Raw genomic sequence first — 22,804 nt, forward strand, 5'->3', positions numbered from 1 at the left:
ATTGTGATTTGAAGAAAAGCCCTCAAACTTAACTCTGGACTTCAAAGCCACTTCCTCTGCGTTTTTATCCCATCAGGGACTGATTTAGACCTGGGTCACTGGGTGTGTGCAATTAATGATAAGGTAGAACAGAAAACCAGCAGGCTCTGGACCTCATAGGGTGAGTTAAGTACCCCTGCCCTATAGTGAGCTCTTATTCTAAGAGCATTCACCATCTAATGCAAGGGTGTCAAACTCATTCCATGGAGGGCCTATTGTCTGCAGGTTTTTGTTTATTCCTTTCAATTAAGCCCTAGACAACCAGGGGAGGGCAGTTATTTAGTAATTAGTAAGCTTAACTCATCAATCAAGTACAAGGGAGGAGCGAAAACCTGCAGACAGTCAGCCCTCCATGGGATGAGTTTGACACCTGTAATCTAATGGTACATTTGCGCTCATCCTCTCCCTGCTGCCATTCCAAAACCACAATCCCCCCCAGATGTGACCCCAAAGCAGCATTTAAATAAAAAAACAATAGTCTTTATTAGGTAAAATATCACATGCATCAAAAGCTCTCAAAATGTAATTCTTTAGGAATATATTCTAAATGCGGTTTAGCTACCTCAGGATGAGAGCAGCAACAAAATAAACGAAAAAACATTAAAAACAAATGAAAAACAAATCTGTACTGTCCCAAGATGTTTCCAAAATGCACTGAAAAGCTTTTTGATAAAAATACATTGCAGTCCTATCTTGCAGTAACTAATTATCTTAAAAATAAATAGGATCATGAAATAATTTTTTGTACATTTAGACTTTCTGGTCCACACAAAACTAATTTATAGCTACCCCATCTAGTTTTTTCCACAAATTGTGAGGACTTGTGCAACACACATTTCATTTACAGGCATCATTTGTCATTATTCTCAACTACAAATTGTAAAAGTCAAACATAATTACACTTACAATGGGTAATACAAATAATAGAAATATTGACAAGGTGTACCCTTTTTTCATAAAGCAACACTGATAAAATCTCATTCTTAAAAAAGGACCAACTATTAACAATGAAATATACAGATGACATTCCTGCAGGGAGTAGAAGGGATTATGCGCTATCCGGGATCCTTGGGATGGCCCTACCCTAAACTCCTAACCCTAACCTCAACTTCAAATGGGATGATGTCAGAGTTGGGACATCCCAAGGATCCCCTTTTCCGGAGTAGAAGCTCTAGTAGAGGATGTTATAATGACTGTGCAAGGAGCAGCCAAACCATTGGCTCGCTGCACTAGAAGAAGCCAAACCATTGGCTGTCAGTCTCACTCTCATTAACACTCCAGTCTGGACTCCACAGAGCTTCAAGACCAAATCTTAACTTGAGATACACATGTATCAACTCATTAAAAGTCTGTCCATGTGTGTAACATTTTCTATAGGAGAGATAGAGCTTAGTTTTGATGGCTGTGTGGATGCATAAAGTCATGGCGAACAGGAGTGTTGTAGAGTCCAAAGAACGGTAGTAGTCCTGTCTGTGTCTTGCGAGTGTCCACTGACCATGTTAGCTGGCCCTGCAGACTGACCAACCAACAGCAGCAGAGAGAAGTAGCTTTGTATCAAGAGAAGAGAGGCCTATACAGTGTCATGTAGGCCCAGTGTGTGTGAGGCCTATATAAAACGTCATTTAGGCCCAGTTCTGTGGCTTTGATCCAGTTCTGTGGCTTTGACCCTGAAATTCCATCAGAATCCACAAGGGGTTTTCAAAGAAACATCCAATTCAAAATAAAACCTGATTAAAACACCAACCAAATCAGACAGGATGTGTAAGGAAATAAAAAGATGTGTGTAGTCCGTTTCATCTCGAGGTCACAGGCTCCTGTGGTTGAGTGAGAGCGGCAGAGGAAAACGCTCCTCCAAAAACCAAAGGGTTATGACCTGGAGGGCTAATTCAGTGCAAGAGCAGGTTTAAGGAGGAGGGACTGGGACCGAGCTTCTCCTACCTTCACGCTTCTCTTCTACATTCCCTGACATTTCATTACAGTCCATTCTTTCATTCTTTTACCATTTCAGTACTAAAACAAAAACCCCCTTGGACACATTCTAGCATAAATCAAACACCCATCCCCATACTTCTGAAGTCACTCGTTTATATCAGTCTCGGTTTCCCGGCCCCCTCCATTTAGAAAAATATGTCCAGTATTATATACAGATATCAGAGAAATGCATATCATCCTGACTGGCAGTTCAAATGGCCGCCATCCTCCCTCACTGGATGCGTGGTTCTCCGTGGACTCTGAAGCGGTAGAGGCAGGTGTACTCGGGGTGACCCCAGTTGGTCAGCACCCGCACCTCGATGATCTGGAAGGCCCTTTCGTTCTTCTCCTGGATGGAAGGGACATAGTGAGGAGTGATAAGTATTGAATCTCAAAGTATCAGATTAAAAAAAAATAACATTTTTGACAAAGTAAAAAAGAGCCAGAGAGAGTATGTACAGTGCCTTGCGAAAGTATTCGGCCCCCTTGAACTTTGCGACCTTTTGCCACATTTCAGGCTTCAAACATAAAGATATAAAACTGTATTTTTTTGTGAAGAATCAACAACAAGTGGGACACAATCATGAAGTGGAACGACATTTATTGGATATTTCAAACTTTTTTAACAAATCAAAAACTGCAAAATTGGGCGTGCAAAATTATTCAGCCCCCTTAAGTTAATACTTTGTAGCGCCACCTTTTGCTGCGATTACAGCTGTAAGTCGCTTGGGGTATGTCTCTATCAGTTTTGCACATCGAGAGACTGAATTTTTTTCCCATTCCTCCTTGCAAAACAGCTCGAGCTCAGTGAGGTTGGATGGAGAGCATTTGTGAACAGCAGTTTTCAGTTCTTTCCACAGATTCTCGATTGGATTCAGGTCTGGACTTTGACTTGGCCATTCTAACACCTGGATATGTTTATTTTTGAACCATTCCATTGTAGATTTTGCTTTATGTTTTGGATCATTGTCTTGTTGGAAGACAAATCTCCGTCCCAGTCTCAGGTCTTTTGCAGACTCCATCAGGTTTTCTTCCAGAATGGTCCTGTATTTGGCTCCATCCATCTTCCCAACCATTTTAACCATCTTCCCTGTCCCTGCTGAAGAAAAGCAGGCCCAAACCATGATGCTGCCACCACCATGTTTGACAGTGGGGATGGTGTGTTCAGCTGTGTTGCTTTTACGCCAAACATAACGTTTTGCATTGTTGCCAAAAAGTTCCATTTTGGTTTCATCTGACCAGAGCTCCTTCTTCCACATGTTTGGTGTGTCTCCCAGGTGGCTTGTGGCAAACTTTAAACAACACTTTTTATGGATATCTTTAAGAAATGGCTTTCTTCTTGCCACTCTTCCATAAAGGCCAGATTTGTGCAATATACGACTGATTGTTGTCCTATGGACAGAGTCTCCCACCTCAGCTGTAGATCTCTGCAGTTCATCCAGAGTGATCATGGGCCTCTTGGCTGCATCTCTGATCAGTCTTCTCCTTGTATGAGCTGAAAGTTTAGAGGGACGGCCAGGTCTTGGTAGATTTGCAGTGGTCTGATACTCCTTCCATTTCAATATTATCGCTTGCACAGTGCTCCTTGGGATGTTTAAAGCTTGGGAAATCTTTTTGTAGCCAAATCCGGCTTTAAACTTCTTCACAACAGTATCTCGGACCTGCCTGGTGTGTTCCTTGTTCTTCATGATGCTCTCTGCGCTTTTAACGGACCTCTGAGACAGTGCAGGTGCATTTATATGGAGACTTGATTACACACAGGTGGATTGTATTTATCATCATTAGTCATTTAGGTCAACATTGGATCATTCAGAGATCCTCACTGAACTTCTGGAGAGAGTTTGCTGCACTGAAAGTAAAGGGGCTGAATAATTTTGCACGCCTAATTTTTAAGTTTTTGATTTGTTAAAAAAGTTTGAAATATCCAATAAATGTCTTCACAAAAAAATACAGTTTTATATCTTTATGTTTCAAGCCTGAAATGTGGCAAAAGGTCGCAAAGTTCAAGGGGGCCGAATACTTTAGCAAGGCACTGTAGTATGCAAGATGGTGAGAGGTTTTTTGTGTGTGTTTGTTGGCGTATGCACATGAGTGTGTATAAATTGATGTAATTTCTTGTGTTTACCATGACAGGGAAGTTCTGCATTGAGTCTCCGTCCTCCTGGTAGGTGTATTGACCCAACAGCTTTCCCTCCTCCTGATACTCATCATCCAGACCCTGAAAACACACAGAAACCAGTCAGTGATGTCAGGCAGGAGACTGAGACCATAGATAGCCCATGACCAACAGAAGGCACTCCATGTAGTTGCTGATATTGTCAGTATGTGTGTGTCTTAAGTAGACAGTGTAGTTGCTAATATTGCCAGTATGTGTGTGTCTTACATAGACAGTGTAGTTGCTGATTTTGCCAGTACATGTGTGTGTGTCTTAAGTAGACAGTGTAGTTGCTGATATTGCCAGTACGTGTGTGTGTGTGTGTGTCTTACATAGACAGTGAAGTTGCGCGGGGCGCTGGCGATGTTGCCGGTAGGGGACAGGGCCTTGGGGATGTGCTCCAGACAGAAGGCTGTGGGGAGGATCCTCAGGGACAACCGGATGACCAGGTAACCATGAGAACCTTTAAACGCCCAGCAGTTCCCTGGATACACATCAGGCTGAGGGAAGGGGAAAGGGCGATGGGCGGAGGGAGGAAGAGATGGTAAGACATGTTAGAGTCACTGATAAAGACTAATAACTTTCAACATTTACCATTATCTACAAATAAAAACACTGATAAAGAGGAAACAACGACGCCTGGTGGTGTTGAAAACGACAGCTTCTTTCTGGAATAACTATTGAATCAGTGTCTTCTAAGCAGCTCAGCAGCTATTCCTGGATTGCAGCTATTGTTGGAATGTGTTTTTATTTGTACACTGTGTTTGTGACCTGGAACAATAAAGCTTCTGAAGGTTTGAATTGGAGAGCTCACCTGGATGGCGACGCGAGGCGACTGGGAGAAGTACCAGAGGGGCACGCTGAACAGACTCATGAGGGCCGTCTTTGTCTCGTACGTCTCCGAGCAGCGCGTGCTTAGGATGCTACCGCCTGACCGCACAGACACATGACCACGTTACATCATTACCACAGTTCAACCACAATAGATTCCTTTATATTTCTACGCAGGAAGACCACATTGGAAATACATGTCTTAAGGTTTATGAGTGTTATCTGCTGGGAATAAGTGGATCTTTATTTAATCAACCAATCAATGAATGAAAGAATGGGAGCAAGAAAGACATTCTTATTCAATCTTAGGTCAAAATGTATACGAGTCAGAAATCCTAATGCCTGAACCACAACTCTGTGGTGAGGAAACTGTATAGAAAAGCCATCTGACCATACACAGGGATAATGCAATGAAACACACAACATACAATAACATGATTCCATACTAACACACACATCAAAATAGAATCCACACAAGACAAACGTCAGACCACTCAGTTCATCTGGCCACTAATCTGATGTCTCTAATGGAGCCCTTTGTGCCTGTCCAATCCACACAGGCCATTATTAGTATGACAAACAGGCTTATTGTCCACGGAGCCAGACTACCTGAGCTTTGGTCTCTAATGCCCTACTACCCTCTTCACTACTGTTATACCAGTACCATTCATACTGAAATGGCACACTATTCCCTTAGTACACTACTTTTGACCTGGCACCCTATTCCCTTTATAGTGCACTACTTTTGTCCTGGTCAAAAGTAGGACACCATAGGCACCCTATTCCCTTCATAGTAGAGCACTATATAGGGAATAGGGTGCCATTTGGGACAAACACTCAGTGCTGGCTGCTGTATAGTTATGTAACACTAGGCTAGGATAATCCTTCCATTATAAACCACCATCATGGAGCTGGCTGTAACCCACAGGATGGTTCTGAACCACAGAGTGGTTCTGTTTATGGACATGTCAACAGGATGGTTCTGAACCACAGGGTGGTTCTGTTTATGGACATGTCAACAGGCTGGCTCTAACCCACAGAGTGGTTCTGTTCATGGACATGTCAACAGGCTGGCTCTAACCCACAGAGTGGTTCTGTTCATGGACATGTCAACAGGTTGGCTCTAACCCACAGAGTGGTTCTGTTCATGGACATGTCAACAGGCTGGCTCTAACCCACAGAGTGGTTCTGTTCATGGACATGTCAACAGGATGGCTCTAACCCACAGAGTGGTTCTGTTCATGGACATGTCAACAGGCTGGCTCTAACCCACAGAGTGGTTCTGTTCATGGACATGTCAACAGGCTGGCTCTAAGCCACAGAGTGGTTCTGTTCATGGACATGTCAACAGGTTGGCTCTAACCCACAGAGTGGTTCTGTTCATGGACATGTCAACAGGCTGGCTCTAACCCACAGAGTGGTTCTGTTCATGGACATGTCAACAGGTTGGCTCTAACCCACAGAGTGGTTCTGTTCATGGACATGTCAACAGGCTGGCTCTAACCCACAGAGTGGTTCTGTTCATGGACATGTCAACAGGCTGGCTCTAACCCACAGAGTGGTTCTGTTCATGGACATGTCAACAGGTTGGCTCTAACCCACAGAGTGGTTCTGTTCATGGACATGTCAACAGGCTGGCTCTAACCCACAGAGTGGTTCTGTTCATGGACATGTCAACAGGCTGGCTCTAACCCACAGAGTGGTTCTGTTCATGGACATGTCAACAAGCTGGCTCTAACCCACAGAGTGGTTCTGTTCATGGACATGTCAACAGGCTGGCTCTAACCCACAGAGTGGTTCTGTTCATGGACATGTCAACAGGTTGGCTCTAACCCACAGAGTGGTTCTGTTCATGGACATGTCAACAGGCTGGCTCTAACCCACAGAGTGGTTCTGTTCATGGACATGTCAACAGGCTGGCTCTAACCCACAGAGTGGTTCTGTTCATGGACATGTCAACAAGCTGGCTCTAACCCACAGAGTGGTTCTGTTCATGGACATGTCAACAGGCTGGCTCTAACCCACAGAGTGGTTCTGTTCATGGACATGTCAACAGGCTGGCTCTAACCCACAGAGTGGTTCTGTTCATGGACATGTCAACAGGCTGGCTCTAACCCACAGAGTGGTTCTGTTCATGGACATGTCAACAGGCTGGCTCTAACCCACAGAGTGGTTCTGTTCATGGACATGTCAACAGGCTGGCTCTAACCCACAGAGTGGTTCTGTTCATGGACATGTCAACAGGCTGGCTCTAACCCACAGAGTGGTTCTGTTCATGGACATGTCAACAAGCTGGCTCTAACCCACAGAGTGGTTCTGTTCATGGACATGTCAACAGGCTGGCTCTAACCCACAGAGTGGTTCTGTTCATGTAAACAGAGTGAGAGGTCTCTCTTTACCTCCAGACTCCAGGGCGTAGTCCACTAGGCCCGTCCTATCCTGGGAGTAGAGTTTCAGGGCATTCTGGACGATCAGCTGCACTTGCTAGGGGAGAGAGAGGCAGAGGCAGGGACGGGGGGTTAGGATGTCTGTATGGTTGGATACCTTTTGCAGAGACTCTGCCATGCACCTCCACACACAGTGACTCCTAGTCTCATTGACAATCATGACCCCTTAAAGTAACAGTCATCATATAGTGAAAGTACATCATATAGAAAGGTGGTTTCCAAGACCCAAATTAAACCTACTCCTGATCCACTGTTCACAAAGCATCTCAGAGTAGTAGTGCTGAATGATCCAAGATCAGTTTAGCCTTTTAGATCATAATGCATAAGGTTATATGGTCAGATCCTAGATCAGCACTCCTACCCTGAGAAACTTTGTGGATGCGGGCCGTGAAGTCAAAAGCATGCTCTATGGAGAATCTGGGTCCAGGACACCGGTCCATCATGAAATAAATCATGATAATGAAGCCGTTCCTCTGATGACAGTGAGTAGCACTGGGTTAATGACAACAAAGAGTCCCTATAGTGGAGTGTGTAGTCTACCTCCTCAGACAGTCCCTCGCCCACGGCGGTGTGTTGGACACTCTGTGTAATAGCCTGGGTCTGGGTGGTGATGACTGCAGCCCTGGCCTCAGCCTCCGTCCGGGCCTCGGCCCTGCTCTGCTCCAGCTGCAGCGACACGTTCCTCAGAATGCTGAGCTCCAGGTTGGTCAGGAGGGTCTGCAGGTCGGCCCCGCTCACGTAGCGCGACGACAGCCACTGGAGGAGTCCTTCGGGGATGTCGGGTTCTCCCTGGTGGGTCTGGTCGTCAGAGCCGTAGAACAGGGCCTGCAGCTCCCGCCTCACCTGGGCGGACACCTGGGCGGACACCTGGGAGGGAGAGGTGAGAGAGAGGGAGAGGTGAGACACATCATGTGTGAGGGGCTGTAACTGCAGAATACATACACCATCATGTAGAAGTTCAGATCAGTAACAGCACAGTACAGGCTGTCATTTGGAAGAATGCCATTATATTGCAAAGGTAATGTACAACTACTATAATAAAGACTGAGCTATATCAGCGCAAGGTACAGTAAAAACTAAAAGCAGTAAACAGACAGTTGTCTCCCATACTCACCGTTTCCTGGATTGTGTTCAGCTGCTCACATTTCCCCTGACATCCCATCACCCCCTGCAGGTCGCCCCTGATCCGACCCAACTCCCCCTCCAGCCTCTGCACCTCCGCCAGCAAAGCAGCAGGGGCCTCCGGGCCCACACCCACACTGAGGCGGAGAAAAGAGAAAGCCAGAGAGATAAAGGGGGAAAGAGAGAGAAGTGTCTGTTACAATTGCTTAGGTTTGAAACATTTCCCCAAAATCCCCCATTTTCCAGAAATCCAGTTTGGAAGATTCCCTGATGTCTGGCTTATTACCTCCTGATTCCAGGAAGCTTCTAACCAACATTTCTGGTAAACAAGTTTTGAGAAACTGACACAAATTTTGCAACCCTGGACATGGCTCCACACTTCAAAGAATACAAATGTTTGCATGCTGTAAAAAAAAACGAACTCCAATACACTGGCTCTATTGTTTGATTTAATAATGGACCACTTAGACCAATGTTAAGACATTAAAACATTGTGGGGAACATGAAGAAAATCAGTGTGCAAGAGTTTCTTTCCCCTTGAAATGGAGTGCAGGTGGAAACCGTAGAGAAGTTCTGCACTATATCATCTATGGACGTTAAGCCACCGACCGTGAACCTACCTGACAGGGACAGAGGCAGGGGCTGGTGTGGCTGTCTCCTCTGTCTCCTCCTTCCGCTGTTTCTGTTTCTGTTGCACCGCCTGAAATACAACCTCATTAAAATACAGTACAGTACTGTAATATAAATGAAAATGTACAGTACTGTAATATAAATGAAAATGTACAGTACTGTAATATAAATGAAAATGTACAGTACAGTAATAAATGAAAATGTACAGTACTGTAATATACATGAAAATGTACAGTACTGTAATATACATGAAAATGTACAGTACTGTAATATACATTAAAATGTACAGTACTGTAATATACATTAAAATGTACAGTACTGTAATATACATTAAAATGTACAGTACTGTAATATACTTTAAAATGTACAGTACAGTAATAAATGAAAATGTACAGTACTGTAATATAAATGAAAATGTACAGTACAGTAATAAATTAAAATGCACAGTACTGTAATATACATTAAAATGTACAGTACTGTAATATACATTAAAATGTACAGTACAGTAATAAATGAAAATGTACAGTACTGTAATATAAATGAAAATGTACAGTACAGTAATACATTAAAATGTACAGTACTGTAATATACATTAAAATGTACAGTACTGTAATATACATTAAAATGTACAGTACAGTAATACATGAAAATGTACAGTACTGTAATATACATTAAAATGTACAGTACTGTAATATACATTAAAATGTACAGTACTGTAATATACATTAAAATGTACAGTACTGTAATATACATTAAAATGTACAGTACAGTAATAAATGAAAATGTACAGTACTGTAATATAAATGAAAATGTACAGTACAGTAATAAATTAAAATGTACAGTACTGTAATATACATTAAAATGTACAGTACTGTAATATACATTAAAATGTACAGTACAGTAATAAATGAAAATGTACAGTACTGTAATATAAATGAAAATGTACAGTACAGTAATACATTAAAATGTACAGTACTGTAATATACATTAAAATGTACAGTACTGTAATATACATTAAAATGTACAGTACTGTAATATACATTAAAATGTACAGTACTGTAATATAAATGAATGGCCAATAAGCTTCAATACAGCATGTGTTGACATGAACACTTTCAGCACGGGCATTATATGTCATCACAATTAACCTAAAAGGACAGGGACATGCTGACCAGATGACTAGACTTGTATGAGTGTGTGTCATACTGTATGTATTCAAATGAACTACCTGAGATGATGTATGTACTGACTGGTGCCAGAACCGGTATGTTCCTGTTTGTGTTCCTATGGGTGGGTAATGTGATGCGTGGGTCTTGTATGTGTCAATCAGTAATAAGCTTGTGAGACTGCACCTCAAGCTTAGCTGTTAGCCTGCTAAAATCTAGTGGTGTGTGTTCAGATGAGCTGTGGAGGTAACGTATGCTTCTGGATGGATGCATTTGATCTCACAGAGTTTAATTCATAGTCTGGTGTGCATTTCCCATAGACTATTTCCTCAGTCTCAACTGCCAGGACCTGTATGTTCCTGTATGTATTGGGATATGTAGGTAATGGGGTATTGTGTGTATTTCTCATGAATAGACGTTACCTCAGTTTTAGTAGCGAGGACCTGCAGCAGCCCCTCCAGCTCAGCTAGCCGTGTCTCCTGACTCTGCTGCTGCTGAACCCTCTGCTCTTCAGTCTGCACAGGAGAGAGGGAGAGAGGAGAAAAGGTCACCCAGAAGTAAAGAGTAAGGAACTCGGTAATAAGGAATAGGGGGTCAGTATGGAATGCTTACGAAGCAAAACGGACTGAAATCTGACCCTACATAAAAAGCACAAATCTGTACAGTTATCAATTAAAATGTTGAAGCTCAACCCTCCGATCAGCCCTGCAACCAAGCTCCAACCCCATTCCTGCAACCAAGCTCCAACCCCATTCCTGCCACCAAGCCCCAACCCCATTGGTGCCACCAAGCCCCAACCCCATTCCTGCCACCAAGCCCCAACCCCATTCCTGCCACCAAGCCCCAACCCCATTCCTGCCACCAAGCCCCAACCCCATTCCTGCCACCAAGCCCCAACCCCATTCCTGCCACCAAGCCCCAACCCCATTGGTGCCACCAAGCCCCAACCCCATTCCTGCCACCAAGCCCCAACCCCATTCCTGCCACCAAGCCCCAACCCCATTCCTGCCACCAAGCCCCAACCCCATTCCTGCCACCAAACCCCAACCTCATTCCTGCCACCAAACCCCAACCTCATTCCCGCCACCAAACCCCAACCTCATTCCCGCCACCAAACCCCAACCCCAAGTCCCAACCCCAAGTCCCAACCCAAAGTCCCAACCCAAAGTCCCAACCCAAAGTCCCAACCCAAAGTCCCAACCCAAAGTCCCAACCCCAAAGTCCCAACCCCAAAGTCCCAACCCCAAAGTCCCAACCCCAAGTCCCAACCCCAAGTCCCAACCCCAAGTCCCAACCCCAAGTCCCAGTCCTATCAACATCTTTGTGTCCGGCCCCAGTCCCTTACCCCTCCCCTGACAGCCATCCCTACCTGTGCCCTGTGTGAGGCCTCCTGCTGCTCCAGCTCTCCTCTCAGCAGGGTGATCCTGTGCTCCAGCAAACCAGAGACCCAGAGACCCAGGCTGTCTCTGTCTGTCTGGCTGTCCAGCTGCTCCCTCAGGAGGGTGTACTGGGCCAGGGTGTCCCCGTGATGCTGCTCCTGCCTCTGGTCCCCCTGCTTCAACCGCTCCCACAGCAGGGTCAGACCATGCTCTACCCGCTCCAGACGCTCCAGGCCCTCTGTGTCCACGGTGACTATGGGGGGAAGGACTGGCTGTAGAGGGAGATACGGGATAGACAGAAATAAAGGAGGGACACAGAAGTATAGTGAGAGGTTAGAGAGAGAACAAGAAAGCTTGTTTTAGTCCAACAATCATGAAGCACCATATTCGCACAATACAGACACAAATTGAGAGACGCCCTCAAACTTCTCAGGCGAGCTCCTCTCTTACCTGTGCCTGTGGGCCGGGGGTTGCTGTGGGGGTCTGCTCCAGTGGTGTGGCGGGGGTGGGAACAAGGGCAGGGGTCAGGATAAACGATGAGAGGGTGAAGGGGGACACCACTCTGGAGCGCCACTCTGTCAGGTTTATGGCTGGAAGGTAGGAGAGGAAACTGGACGGACCCCAGAACCACAACCCTGAGAGGAGAGAGAAACAGGGAAATGAATCAACAGGAACTACATTATGCAACAACCTGCCTGTCGTATATGTTTTTTTTGTGTTTATGCATGAATTTGGGGATTTGATAGTAGCTTGTGGGTTTATGAATGCAAGTCCGTGCTTTTCTGAGTAGACTGTTAGTGTAGAAAGTACAGTGTGTAAAAGTGTTGTTCCACAGTTGTTCCACAGAAGGGCTGGTTCTGTAGCTGTGTGCCCAGTAAGAGTGACCTAGATCTGGGGCTGGATTTGGAGCAAGCTCTGGGGGGCTGGTTAACAGCTCTGGTGCTACACAGCTGACAGATCAGCGTGTTTGTGTGTGAAGTAGGTCAGGTGAGCACACTGTTACTCACACAGGAATATCAGGAAGGGAAGGAGGAAGAGGAGGAGCTTCCACATTCTGGGCAGGCACCTGAAAGACACACACACACACACACACACACAGAGCAGTGAGCAAAACACACCTGTGATACGCACACACACCGTCAAACATAATCTGATAAGACACTGTAACCTTTCCTTCCTCAGATGAGAGAAATAATTGAATTAAAATCGTAATATTTAAAAGTCTTGACTAAATAATTCAATCCTCATATCTGTCATGTGCATCTATAATTGACATAACCCATCTATCCTGACCCTTTGCTTTCATTATTTAATTTCATCTGAAGAAATGACAAATGCCTAAATAAAACCAAAATATAATTCAATCTAATTAAGATTTAACGTGTAAGACAGAGCCTGCATAAGAACAGTCAAATATTTATCAAACATGCACAATGATAACTGGGTCTCAAACACACACAGGAAGGTACAATGCAAACTTGTCCAATGACAAAAACCTGTCATTTTCCATTGCTAAACATTTGGCTGTTTTACTACGGTTTGCCCCAGATATCTGAAATGTCTCAGCTGTCAATCACATCAATCAAAAGTTACAGCCACAGTTAAGTCTCCAACCTCCGATAACAAAGGACAATAGTAGGTCAATTAAAATCATCTACACATGGATCTTTCTGAGAACTACACGGGCAAAAGTCACATGAGTTGGATACAGTAACGGAGGCTCTCACCGGGTCAGGAAGAAGACGTTGAACAGAGACATGAAAGACACCAGCTGGTACCAGCCTGTCCCCAGACACCACAACAACCGCCTGGCTGCTTTACCTGGGGGGGGGAGTGGTTTCGTATGATATAAGAAAGAGCAACTGATATAACAACTAAATACTGATGAAGAGAGGGTGGATGCAACACAGGGTAACTAACCTGGAGCTCCCAGGACTAGACACAGCACTGACAGCAGTCTCTGAGCCACTGACCGTACTGCTGACCCCACTGCTGACCCCAGCGCCAGGCCTGCCCTCACTACATAGTAACCTGGCTGGAGCAGACAGTAGCCTGGAAGGTCAGAACAAACACACAACGTTGAAGCTTTCATTAGAAAATTGTCTTTTTATGAGACTTTATGTGCTGCTATTTTGGCCAGGTCTCTCTTAAAAAGATAGGATTTTTTATCTCAATGTCAATGAGACTAACCTGTTACAATAAAGGTAAAAACCTAAGAAATCATAGTGATTCAATTCAGTAAATAGAGTGCTAATGACATGGTAATAACAAATGCTGGGCATTAGGACAATTCAAAATACTGAGGCTTCAGTTCACAACTGATTTCAGATCAGCTCTCTTGGGCCTAGTCCTGACCTCAGCCACTATCAGCAGTGCAACAAAACAGGGCCTAGACCCGTAGTGGAAGGTAGGGAAATGTATTTCCCCACACCCACAGTTTGTATATAATTTGCATTGATGTCAATGAGAGATTCCTATGAAAAGTCTATGTGCGCAAGGTTCATAAAGCAAGGGTCGTATTCATTAGGCACCAAACAGAATCAAACTGACTGAGTCAGGGAAGGACTACCAGAACTTGTCCAATAAGAAATGCTTGTTTTTGGTTTCTGTTGCAGAACGTTTGCTACGGTTTGGACCGATCAATACAACTCTGATGTATGTCTATTAGGTCAGTAAGGAAGGAGGCCAGGGAGAGGAGGAAGGGGTTAACCTGAATGTGTATTAGGTCAGTAAGGAAGGAGGCCAGGGAGAGGAGGAAGGGGTTAACCTGTATGTGTATTAGGTCAGTAAGGAAGGAGGCCAGGGAGAGGAGGAAGGGGGTTAACCAGTATGTGTATTAGGTCAGTAAGGAAGCCAGGAGGAGGAGGAAGGGGATTAACCTGTATGTGTATTAGATTAGTAAGGAAGCCAGGAGGAGGAGGAAGGGGGTTAACCTGTATGTGTATTAGATCAGTAAGGACGTCAGGGAGAGGAGGAAGGGGGTTAACCTGTATGTGTATTAGATCAGTAAGGAAGCCAGGAGGAGGAGGAAGGGGGTTAACCTGTATGTGTATTAGATCAGTAAGGAAGTCAGGGAGAGGAGGAAGGGGGTTAACCTGTATGTGTATTAGATCAGTAAGGAAGTCAGGGAGAGGAGGAAGGGGGTTAACCTGTATGTGTATTAGATTAGTAAGGAAGCCAGGAGGAGGAGGAAGGGGGTTAACCTGTATGTGTATTAGATCAGTAAGGAAGCCAGGAGGAGGAGGAAGGGGATTATAACCTGTGTAAACTATAAGGGTCCACAGACCCCCCAGTAGACGGAGAGTTCTGGAGGTCTGTATGTGACTGTGGACCAGTGTGTTGGTCTCCAGGTGCTGCTTCCCTTTACAGTCGTCACCTGAGCCAGACCACATGACGGATGGATGGCAGACAAGGAAAAGAAAACAAACAAAACAAAAAACAAATTAATGAAAAATTATGTCAAATTAAATGCAATAAACATCAACGCAACTCAGAAGCAAAAAATGTCTATAACGTAACAAATCAGAAGTCAAATAAAAGTTCTAAAAAATGTATGAAATGTAAAAGCATTCAAATTAAATGAACAGAATAAAGAGGACAGTTTTCCATCTTCCTCAGTCAGAGGTGGTTTAACCTTCCAGTCGCCACCCAAGGCTTTTACTTGTGACATATAGTTAAATACACTAAAGAGGAACAATGGGTACATACTGAAGATGCACATGCTCATCCCCAGAATATTTTAATGTGTCTATTTTCAAAGGATGAAGCTAGGAACATTAACAACTTCATAGCTAAGAACACTAAAACAATATGGAAGAAAAGGAAATGTATTTGACCAAAACAACCAATATCACTCCCTAGAAACACGACCTTATGGAGGAATCCTTGGACAGCTTTTCAGAATTCATCCATAAACTAGCCCACTTGGAAAACTAAAGGCAAGGACAGTTGGAGCATAACTAACGAAATTACAGTTAACAAAAATGTATGCTAAAGTATAAAGTCATGTTTAGAATTTATTATACAAGAGAAAAATTCTGAAATTCTACAGCACAACAGCAAAGTCATGTCTCAAGTGTAAAACTACTAACGACTCCCTAATCCATGCTTTCTGAGAACGCTACAAAGTTTGGACGTTATGGGTGGAGCTAGAAAGTTGTCTATCAGAAGAATTACAACGTAAACGTAGTTTTAATCAAAACATGTCATGTGGGGGTGTAGTGAGATACCCAATGGGCTGGACGATTCTCTTCTCATCAATCATTTTGAAAAAACAGATACTAAAAACTTGGAAGTCGATCAATCCGCCATCTTTGACACAATGGAAAAATCTAATGATGTATTATTGAAATAGAATGTGTAACTGAGAAAAACAAATTGGTACAATTTAACACCAAGTTGCAAACAATATTTCAGGCACTAGGGATGGGAGTGTGAGCATGCAGGTCTGGGCAGATGAGATGTAGTCATTGTTTGTATGTCGGCACAATTTTGTTTATATGTATTCGTTTTTTTTGGAATGTAAAAAAATGAAGGAAAATCCAGTATTATAAAACTACCAACCATAGAAATGCTTCTGAATGAGTGAAATGTCCACAGTGTAACAGCTGCAACACAGTTGACAGAGAACTGTCTTTCTGTCAATCTCTGGTTGCGTTCCAGGTTGTCTTTATTCAAAATGCGTAGATGATCAAATCTTAGAACACAGGAACCACGTTAATATGAAAAAGCAATATTCTGAGATGTGCGCATATTCAACCAAGAAAGGCAACGTTCCAGGTTCTCTCTTTGGTAACACAGCCCATCCCTTCCTCCCTCCAGATGTTAGGGTTAGCAGCTTCTGTGTCAAACAGGCTTTGTTCTCTCTTTGGTAACACAGCCCATCCCTTCCTCCCTCCAGATGTTTGGATTAGCAGCTTCTGTGTCAAACAGGCCTCTGTTCTCTCTTTGGTAACACAGCCCATCCCTTCCTCCCTCCAGATGTTAGGGTTAGCAGCTTCTGTGTCAAACAGGCCTCTGTTCTCTCTTTGGTAACACAGCCCATCCCTTCCTCCCTCCAGATGTTTGGATTAGCAGCTTCTGTGTCAAACAGGCCTCTGTTCTCTATTTGGTAACACAGCCCATCCTCCCTCCAGATGTTAGGGTTAGCAGCTTCTGTGTCAAACAGGCCTCTGTTCTCTCTTTGGTAACACAGCCCATCCCTTCCTCCCTCCAGATGTTTGGATTAGCAGCTTCTGTGTCAAACAGGCCTCTGTTCTCTCTTTGGTAACACAGCCCATCCTCCCTCCAGATGTTAGGGTTAGCAGCTTCTGTGTCAAACAGGCCTCTGTTCTCTCTTTGGTAACACAGCCCATCCCTTCCTCCCTCCAGATGTTAGGGTTAGCAGCTTCTGTGTCAAACAGGCCTCTGTTCTCTCTTTGGTAACACAGCCCATCCTCCCTCCAGATGTTAGGGTTAGCAGCTTCTGTGTCAAACAGGCCTCTGTTCTCTCTTTGGTAACACAGCCCATCCCTTCCTCCCTCCAGATGTTAGGGTTAGCAGCTTCTGTGTCAAACAGGCCTCTGTTCTCTCTTTGGTAACACAGCCCATCCCTTCCTCCCTCCAGATGTTTGGATTAGCAGCTTCTGTGTCAAACAGGCTTTGTTCTCTGTTTGACGTTTGTTCAACTGCACTGTCAGGATCGTTTGTCATTCTGTCTGACAGCAGTGTAGTTTAGGAAGATGTTAGATAAGACATCATGGAATGTAACCCTACAGGACTAGCTATTTCCTCTCCCAGTTTCCTTGAAACAATCTTCAAAGTGAAGTGAAACATTCACAGAGATACATCTGATTGATCTTTATGGGTTTCGGCCTTTTCAAAACAATCTTTAAAAAAAAAACTCTCAGAGCTTATATGGAAACACACAAACACCTGCTGTGTCTGACTAGGGAGACCAGTAGCCAGAGTACAGTCACTGACTGGGGAAAGAGGTGTGACCGGCTGGCCACTGGCCCTAGTGGTTCATATAACCCCTATGCACTGATCTGGAAATAGGTCACGCATAGAATTAACTCTGGGTCAATCAGGGTGACAAAGTGGCCCACTGGCACGAATAGAGCACTTGAGAGGGAATTTGTGTGTGTGTGTGCGCATGCACATGGGTGTGAGTCTGTGTGTGTGTGAGCGTGTTGACTACTTACACAACGAGCCATTTAAAAAGTGGTGGTGTCCGTCTCCCATCACGTGGTCTTTTACATTCATGCTCCCACAGTAACTGGAGTGAGCTGCAACACAACAAACTATTAATAATCATATTTACATAACAAAAAATTTCATTCTGCAGGCGAGTGGTGACCAAGAGCGTGTGACGTATTGTATATTTGGACACACAAGAAAGAGAGGGTAAGAGGGAAATTTGTCACCAAGGGAACCAACCAAAGTGGAAAGAAGACCATTTGTTAACGTAATCAAGTGGACCTGTATTAAACCAGAGATGGATGAAGAGAGAGACAGACAGAGAGGGAGAGAGTGTAGGGGGAAAACAAAGATGAGAGACAGACAGAGAGGGAGAGAGTGTAGGGGGAAAACAAAGATGAGAGACAGACAGAGGGAGAGAGTGTAGGGGGAAAACAAAGATGAGAGACAGACAGAGGGAGAGAGTGTAGGGGGAAAACAAAGATGACTGACAGGCAGTGAGGTAGTACAGGAGTTCTGTCTCTGTCTCTTTAAGAGGTATGGAGGACCGTTTCAGTGATGAGCATACAGCCGTGGCCAAAAGTTTTGAGAATGACAAAAATATTAATTTCCACAAAGTTTGCTGCTTCAGTGTCTTTAGATATTTCTATCAGATGTTACTATGGAATACTGAAGTATAATTACAAGCATTTCATAAGTGTCAACGGCTTTTATTGACAATTACATGAAGTTGATGCAAAGAGTCAATATTTGCAGTGTTGACCCTTCTTTTTCAAGACCTCTGCAATCCGCCCTGGCATGCTGTCAATTAACGTCTGGGCCACATCCTGACTGATGGCAGCCCATTCTTGCATAATCAATGCTTGGAGTTTGTCAGAATTTGTGGGTTTTTGTTTGTCCACCCGCCTCTTGAGGATTGACCACAAGTTCTCAATGGGATTAAGGTCTGGGGAGTTTCCTGGCCAAGGACCCAAAATATCAATGTTTTGTTCCCCGAGCCACTTAACTATCACGTTTGCCTTATGGCAAGGTGCTCAATCATGCTGGAAAAGGCATTGGTCGTCACCAAACTGTTCCTGGACGGTTTGGAGAAGTTGCTCTCGGAGGATGTGTTGGTACCATTCTTTATTCATGACTGTGTTCTTAGGCAAAATTGTGAGTGAGCCCACTCCCTTGGCTGACAAGCAACCCCACACATGAATGGTCTCAGGATGCTTTACTGTTGGCATGACACAGGATTGATGGTAGCGCTCACCTTGTCTTCTCCGGACAAGCTTTTTTCCGGATGCCCCAAACAATCGGAAAGGGAATTCAGAGAAAATGACTTTACCCCAGTCCTCAGCAGTCCAATCCCTGTACCTTTTGCAGAATATCAGTCTGTCCCTGATGTTTTTCCTGGAGAGAAGTGGCTTCTTTGCTGCCCTTCTTGAAAACAGGCCATCCTCCAAAAGTCTTAGCCTCACTGTGCGTGCAGATGCACTCACACCTGCCTGTTGCCATACCTGAGCAAGCTCTGTACTGGTGGTGCCCCGATCCCGCAGCTGACAACTTTAGGAGACGGTCCTGGCGCTTGCTGGACTTTCTTGGGCGCCCTAAAGCCTTCTTCACAACAATTGAACCGCTCTCCTTGAAGTTCTTTATGAGCCGATAAATGGTTGATTTAGGTGCAATGTAACTGGAAGCAATATTCTTGCCTGTGAAGCCCTTTTTATACAAAGCAATGATGACAGCACGTGTTTCCTTGCAGGTAACCATGGTTGACAGAGGATGAAGAATGATTCCAAGCACCAGCTTTTGAAGCTTCCAGTCTGTTACTCGAACTCAATCAGCATGACAGAGTGATCTCCAGCCTTGACATCGTCAACACTCACACCTGTGTTAACAAGAGAATCACTAACATGTCAGCTGGTCCTTTTGTGGCAGTGCTGAAATGCAGTGGAAATGTTTTTGGGGGATTTAGTTCATTTGCATGGCAAAGAGGGACTTTGCAATTAATTGCAATTCCTCTGATCACTCTTCATAACATTCTGGAGGATATGCAAATTGCCATCATACAAACTGAGGCAGCAGACCTTGTGAAAATTAATATGTGTGTCATTCTCAAAACTTTTGGCCATGACTGAACAGAGGTAGATGGACAGAGCTGGAGAGAGACTCTGAAGACTGAAATAGAGTTATCTGTGGTGAAACTACACAGTAGAAAACAGCATCTGTACATACCGTGGAGAGAAGCTTTCCTCTACATTATAATCCACCAAACCATTACTATACATGCACAGTTATATGTGAAGGCTGGGCATAAGGTTATGTTTTCACAGACACAGAAATGCAAAGACCAAGAGCTTGAGAAAGAAGTCGTGTCGGCGGACAGCGGAAATAGAGGGCTGAAAAAAAAGAGGTCACCAAGGTCAGTGTTGATGACCGATGACCTTTGACCCATGCCTCCTGACCTCAGCTCGGCGGTGGGTCAGGTACCTTTGCCTTCGTAGCCGTTGGCCCTGTAGCCCATCATCCTGTGGAGAGTGGTCTGCTTAAAGAGCCAAGAGACACGGGACGCGCTGGAGGAGACAGCCCGTCTGGCCCTGTCTAATAGGGACGCCAGGACACCTAGTGACACAACCATACCACACATCAAAGGTCAGATCAGATAATCTGTCTGTTAAACCCCCGTACCCATTCCAGCCCGGGACCAGATCAGTATTTTGCTTTATTTAGCCGACAACTCAGACTATAATTTTGTGTTTTTGATTCATTTAAACAACTCATCTGACTAATGTTAAGGCCCATACAGATCTGGGACCAGGCTATTCCATTTCCACCTGTCACAGTTTTGAGGCTGGGAAGAGACAGGAGTGGAGATCCTTTTGAATCTTAAAAATATATATTTTGATAGTACCATTACGATTAACTGGAGTCCAGTCCCTTGAGACTATCAGGTTGAACAGCTTTGAATAAATCAAACCACGAAAGACAGTAAAAAAAAAAAGGAGAGAGAGATGGGTGTGAAGGGAAGTAGTATAAGGGGGAATTCAGTGAGGTGAAATTTGCAGATAGAAATACAATGAATAGAGCTGATATGATGCCCAATTCTGCACCATATCTGTTCTACATAATGCATTTCTACGTGAACATTTTGTAAAGTTGCGCTCCTCTGAACAGACCCCAGTAGTAAGCATCTCGTATACCTTTGCCTGAGTGGCTCCTGGCTCTTGTGCCCAGCCACAGAATGTTCTGGAAGAGCAGTGTCATCAGGGACACTATGGGGGTCAGGGCTCGTCTGCTGTAGTGGACACACGTGTTAGAGACTGACACCAGGAGACCTAGACAGAGAAAGGACGGCAGGTTAGTTAACTTAGCCAGACATATAAAAAGGTGGAGAAATGGGTCCTTCCCGTAAGTGGAAGCCCACGTAGCATCAGCACTAACAAGCAAACAGAAACAGAGAAACACACAACAACTGGCTGGATGACTGATAATTTTAACTTATTTTTGGGCATTCTGGGCTTTTAAAGTGGTCTTCTAACGGGACTTAGAGATTTTATAAATTAAGGAAACAGTGTGATATGCACAGGTTTGTAAACCATCAAACAGAAAGAACCTCCTGTTTACCTTGTTCCTAGGAGAGGAACAGTGGGTCATGTTCATTAGGGAATGCAACAGAAAGTGTTTTGCAATAGAAAATGAAATGAGCGTCCAGGTTGTCCCTCCATGTTTCAGTCTGTTTTCTTCCATTGGTGCCTAATGAACACAACCATTTCACTCCCCAGTCAGTTGTGTGCACACTAGGTACGGTTCTCACCTGTCTTGCTCCTCTGACTCTTGACCGTGCTGTATAAACTGGAGGATGAGGCTGATGATGATGATGATGAGATGGCGGCAGCAGCTACTGCAGCAGAGGCAGCCTGAGACGAGGAAGAGGATGAAAGGGAGGCGGCAGCTGCTGCTGCAGAGGCAGCCTGAGACGAGGAAGAGGAGAAGGTGGCGGCAGCTGCTGCTGCAGAGGCAGCCTGAGACGAGGAAGAGGAGGAGTATGTGGTGAGAGATTCTTTCCTCTCAGAGTGTATGAAACAGTCTTTACAGATGTAACCGTTGGCGACCATGGCGTGGCTGTGCGACACAGTGTTGACGCCGCCGTTCGCACCCGTTGAGCTGTGGTCCGTCCTTGAACTCCTCCCTGTGGGAAACACACACAAGATGAACATTTTTAAGTACAACTCTGACTAGAAAACCCTTTCTTCAGATATTTCTCATCAGTCCATTTATATGGTTTCAAAATATCATTATTTTGCACATCAGAGCTCTAGCCTTAAAGCAAGCCTGTGTTTACTTCCTGGAAAAGTGTTGTGATGATGCGTAATAAAAGATCACTACCAGGGTGAATGCTCAGAAATATCATTAGAATGAATGGTGAAGTCTCACCTTTCAGACTGGTATCCTGATCTGAACCTAGAGGAAATAAAGCATTATCAAATCATCCAAGCCAGCGGGAGATCATTGAATAGTTATTAATTCATTGTATTGGGTCACACGGGTAATAACACAGCTAATCTCTGGAAAACCACATCAAAGGGATTCAATGGAGAGATTATACAGTCAGCCTGCCCCGTCTCTCCCCTGCTAATCCCACCAACCATTCATCAGTCCTGCCTTACATATCGGATAGACACGCAAACACCAAACTAATTCAAATTAGCATGCTAGCTAGTTAGCTTAAACTGCTACCGTCCTAGTTTTAACTCTTATATTCTAATGTGGTTGACTGGTTCTAGACCTGTGCTTTAGGCATTGTATGACAGACTGTCTGACCATACCTGTCATGTCATGCCAACGATAGTCGGAGGAGTTGGCTAATGCACATACCGTACAGGTCTGGGACCAGAATAGAGC

General features: G+C 44.4%; 1 protein-coding gene across 7 annotated transcripts in view; it reads right to left on the minus strand.

Annotated features, from left to right (window-relative positions):
* Positions 1–503: 503 nt before the first annotated feature.
* LOC139365104 (SUN domain-containing protein 1-like) overlaps positions 504–22,804 on the minus strand; it is a 48,449-nt gene continuing 26,148 nt past the window's right edge. For 3 of the 7 annotated variants that reach the window (XM_071102490.1, XM_071102484.1, XM_071102491.1), the window contains 20 exons: positions 22,337–22,363; positions 21,717–22,091; positions 21,103–21,237; positions 20,393–20,524; positions 17,923–18,006; positions 15,000–15,116; positions 13,661–13,792; positions 13,468–13,561; positions 12,748–12,806; positions 12,191–12,375; positions 11,731–12,012; positions 10,784–10,876; positions 9,186–9,265; positions 8,558–8,702; positions 7,984–8,310; positions 7,396–7,480; positions 4,980–5,095; positions 4,498–4,665; positions 4,136–4,228; positions 504–2,359 (listed from right to left, as the gene is read on the minus strand). In XM_071102490.1, the coding sequence (XP_070958591.1) occupies positions 2,243–2,359; positions 4,136–4,228; positions 4,498–4,665; positions 4,980–5,095; positions 7,396–7,480; positions 7,984–8,310; positions 8,558–8,702; positions 9,186–9,265; positions 10,784–10,876; positions 11,731–12,012; positions 12,191–12,375; positions 12,748–12,806; positions 13,468–13,561; positions 13,661–13,792; positions 15,000–15,116; positions 17,923–18,006; positions 20,393–20,524; positions 21,103–21,237; positions 21,717–22,091; positions 22,337–22,363 (2,846 nt within the window). In that variant the 3' untranslated portion in view covers positions 504–2,242. The remainder of the gene's footprint in view (positions 2,360–4,135; positions 4,229–4,497; positions 4,666–4,979; positions 5,096–7,395; positions 7,481–7,983; positions 8,311–8,557; positions 8,703–9,185; positions 9,266–10,783; positions 10,877–11,730; positions 12,013–12,190; positions 12,376–12,747; positions 12,807–13,467; positions 13,562–13,660; positions 13,793–14,999; positions 15,117–17,922; positions 18,007–20,392; positions 20,525–21,102; positions 21,238–21,716; positions 22,092–22,336; positions 22,364–22,804) is intronic. The other 4 variants (XM_071102486.1, XM_071102485.1, XM_071102487.1 and 1 more) reach the window with 4 other exon arrangements.

This window comes from Oncorhynchus clarkii, chromosome 13, assembly GCF_045791955.1.
Source record: "Oncorhynchus clarkii lewisi isolate Uvic-CL-2024 chromosome 13, UVic_Ocla_1.0, whole genome shotgun sequence".
NCBI lineage: Eukaryota > Metazoa > Chordata > Actinopteri > Salmoniformes > Salmonidae > Oncorhynchus > Oncorhynchus clarkii.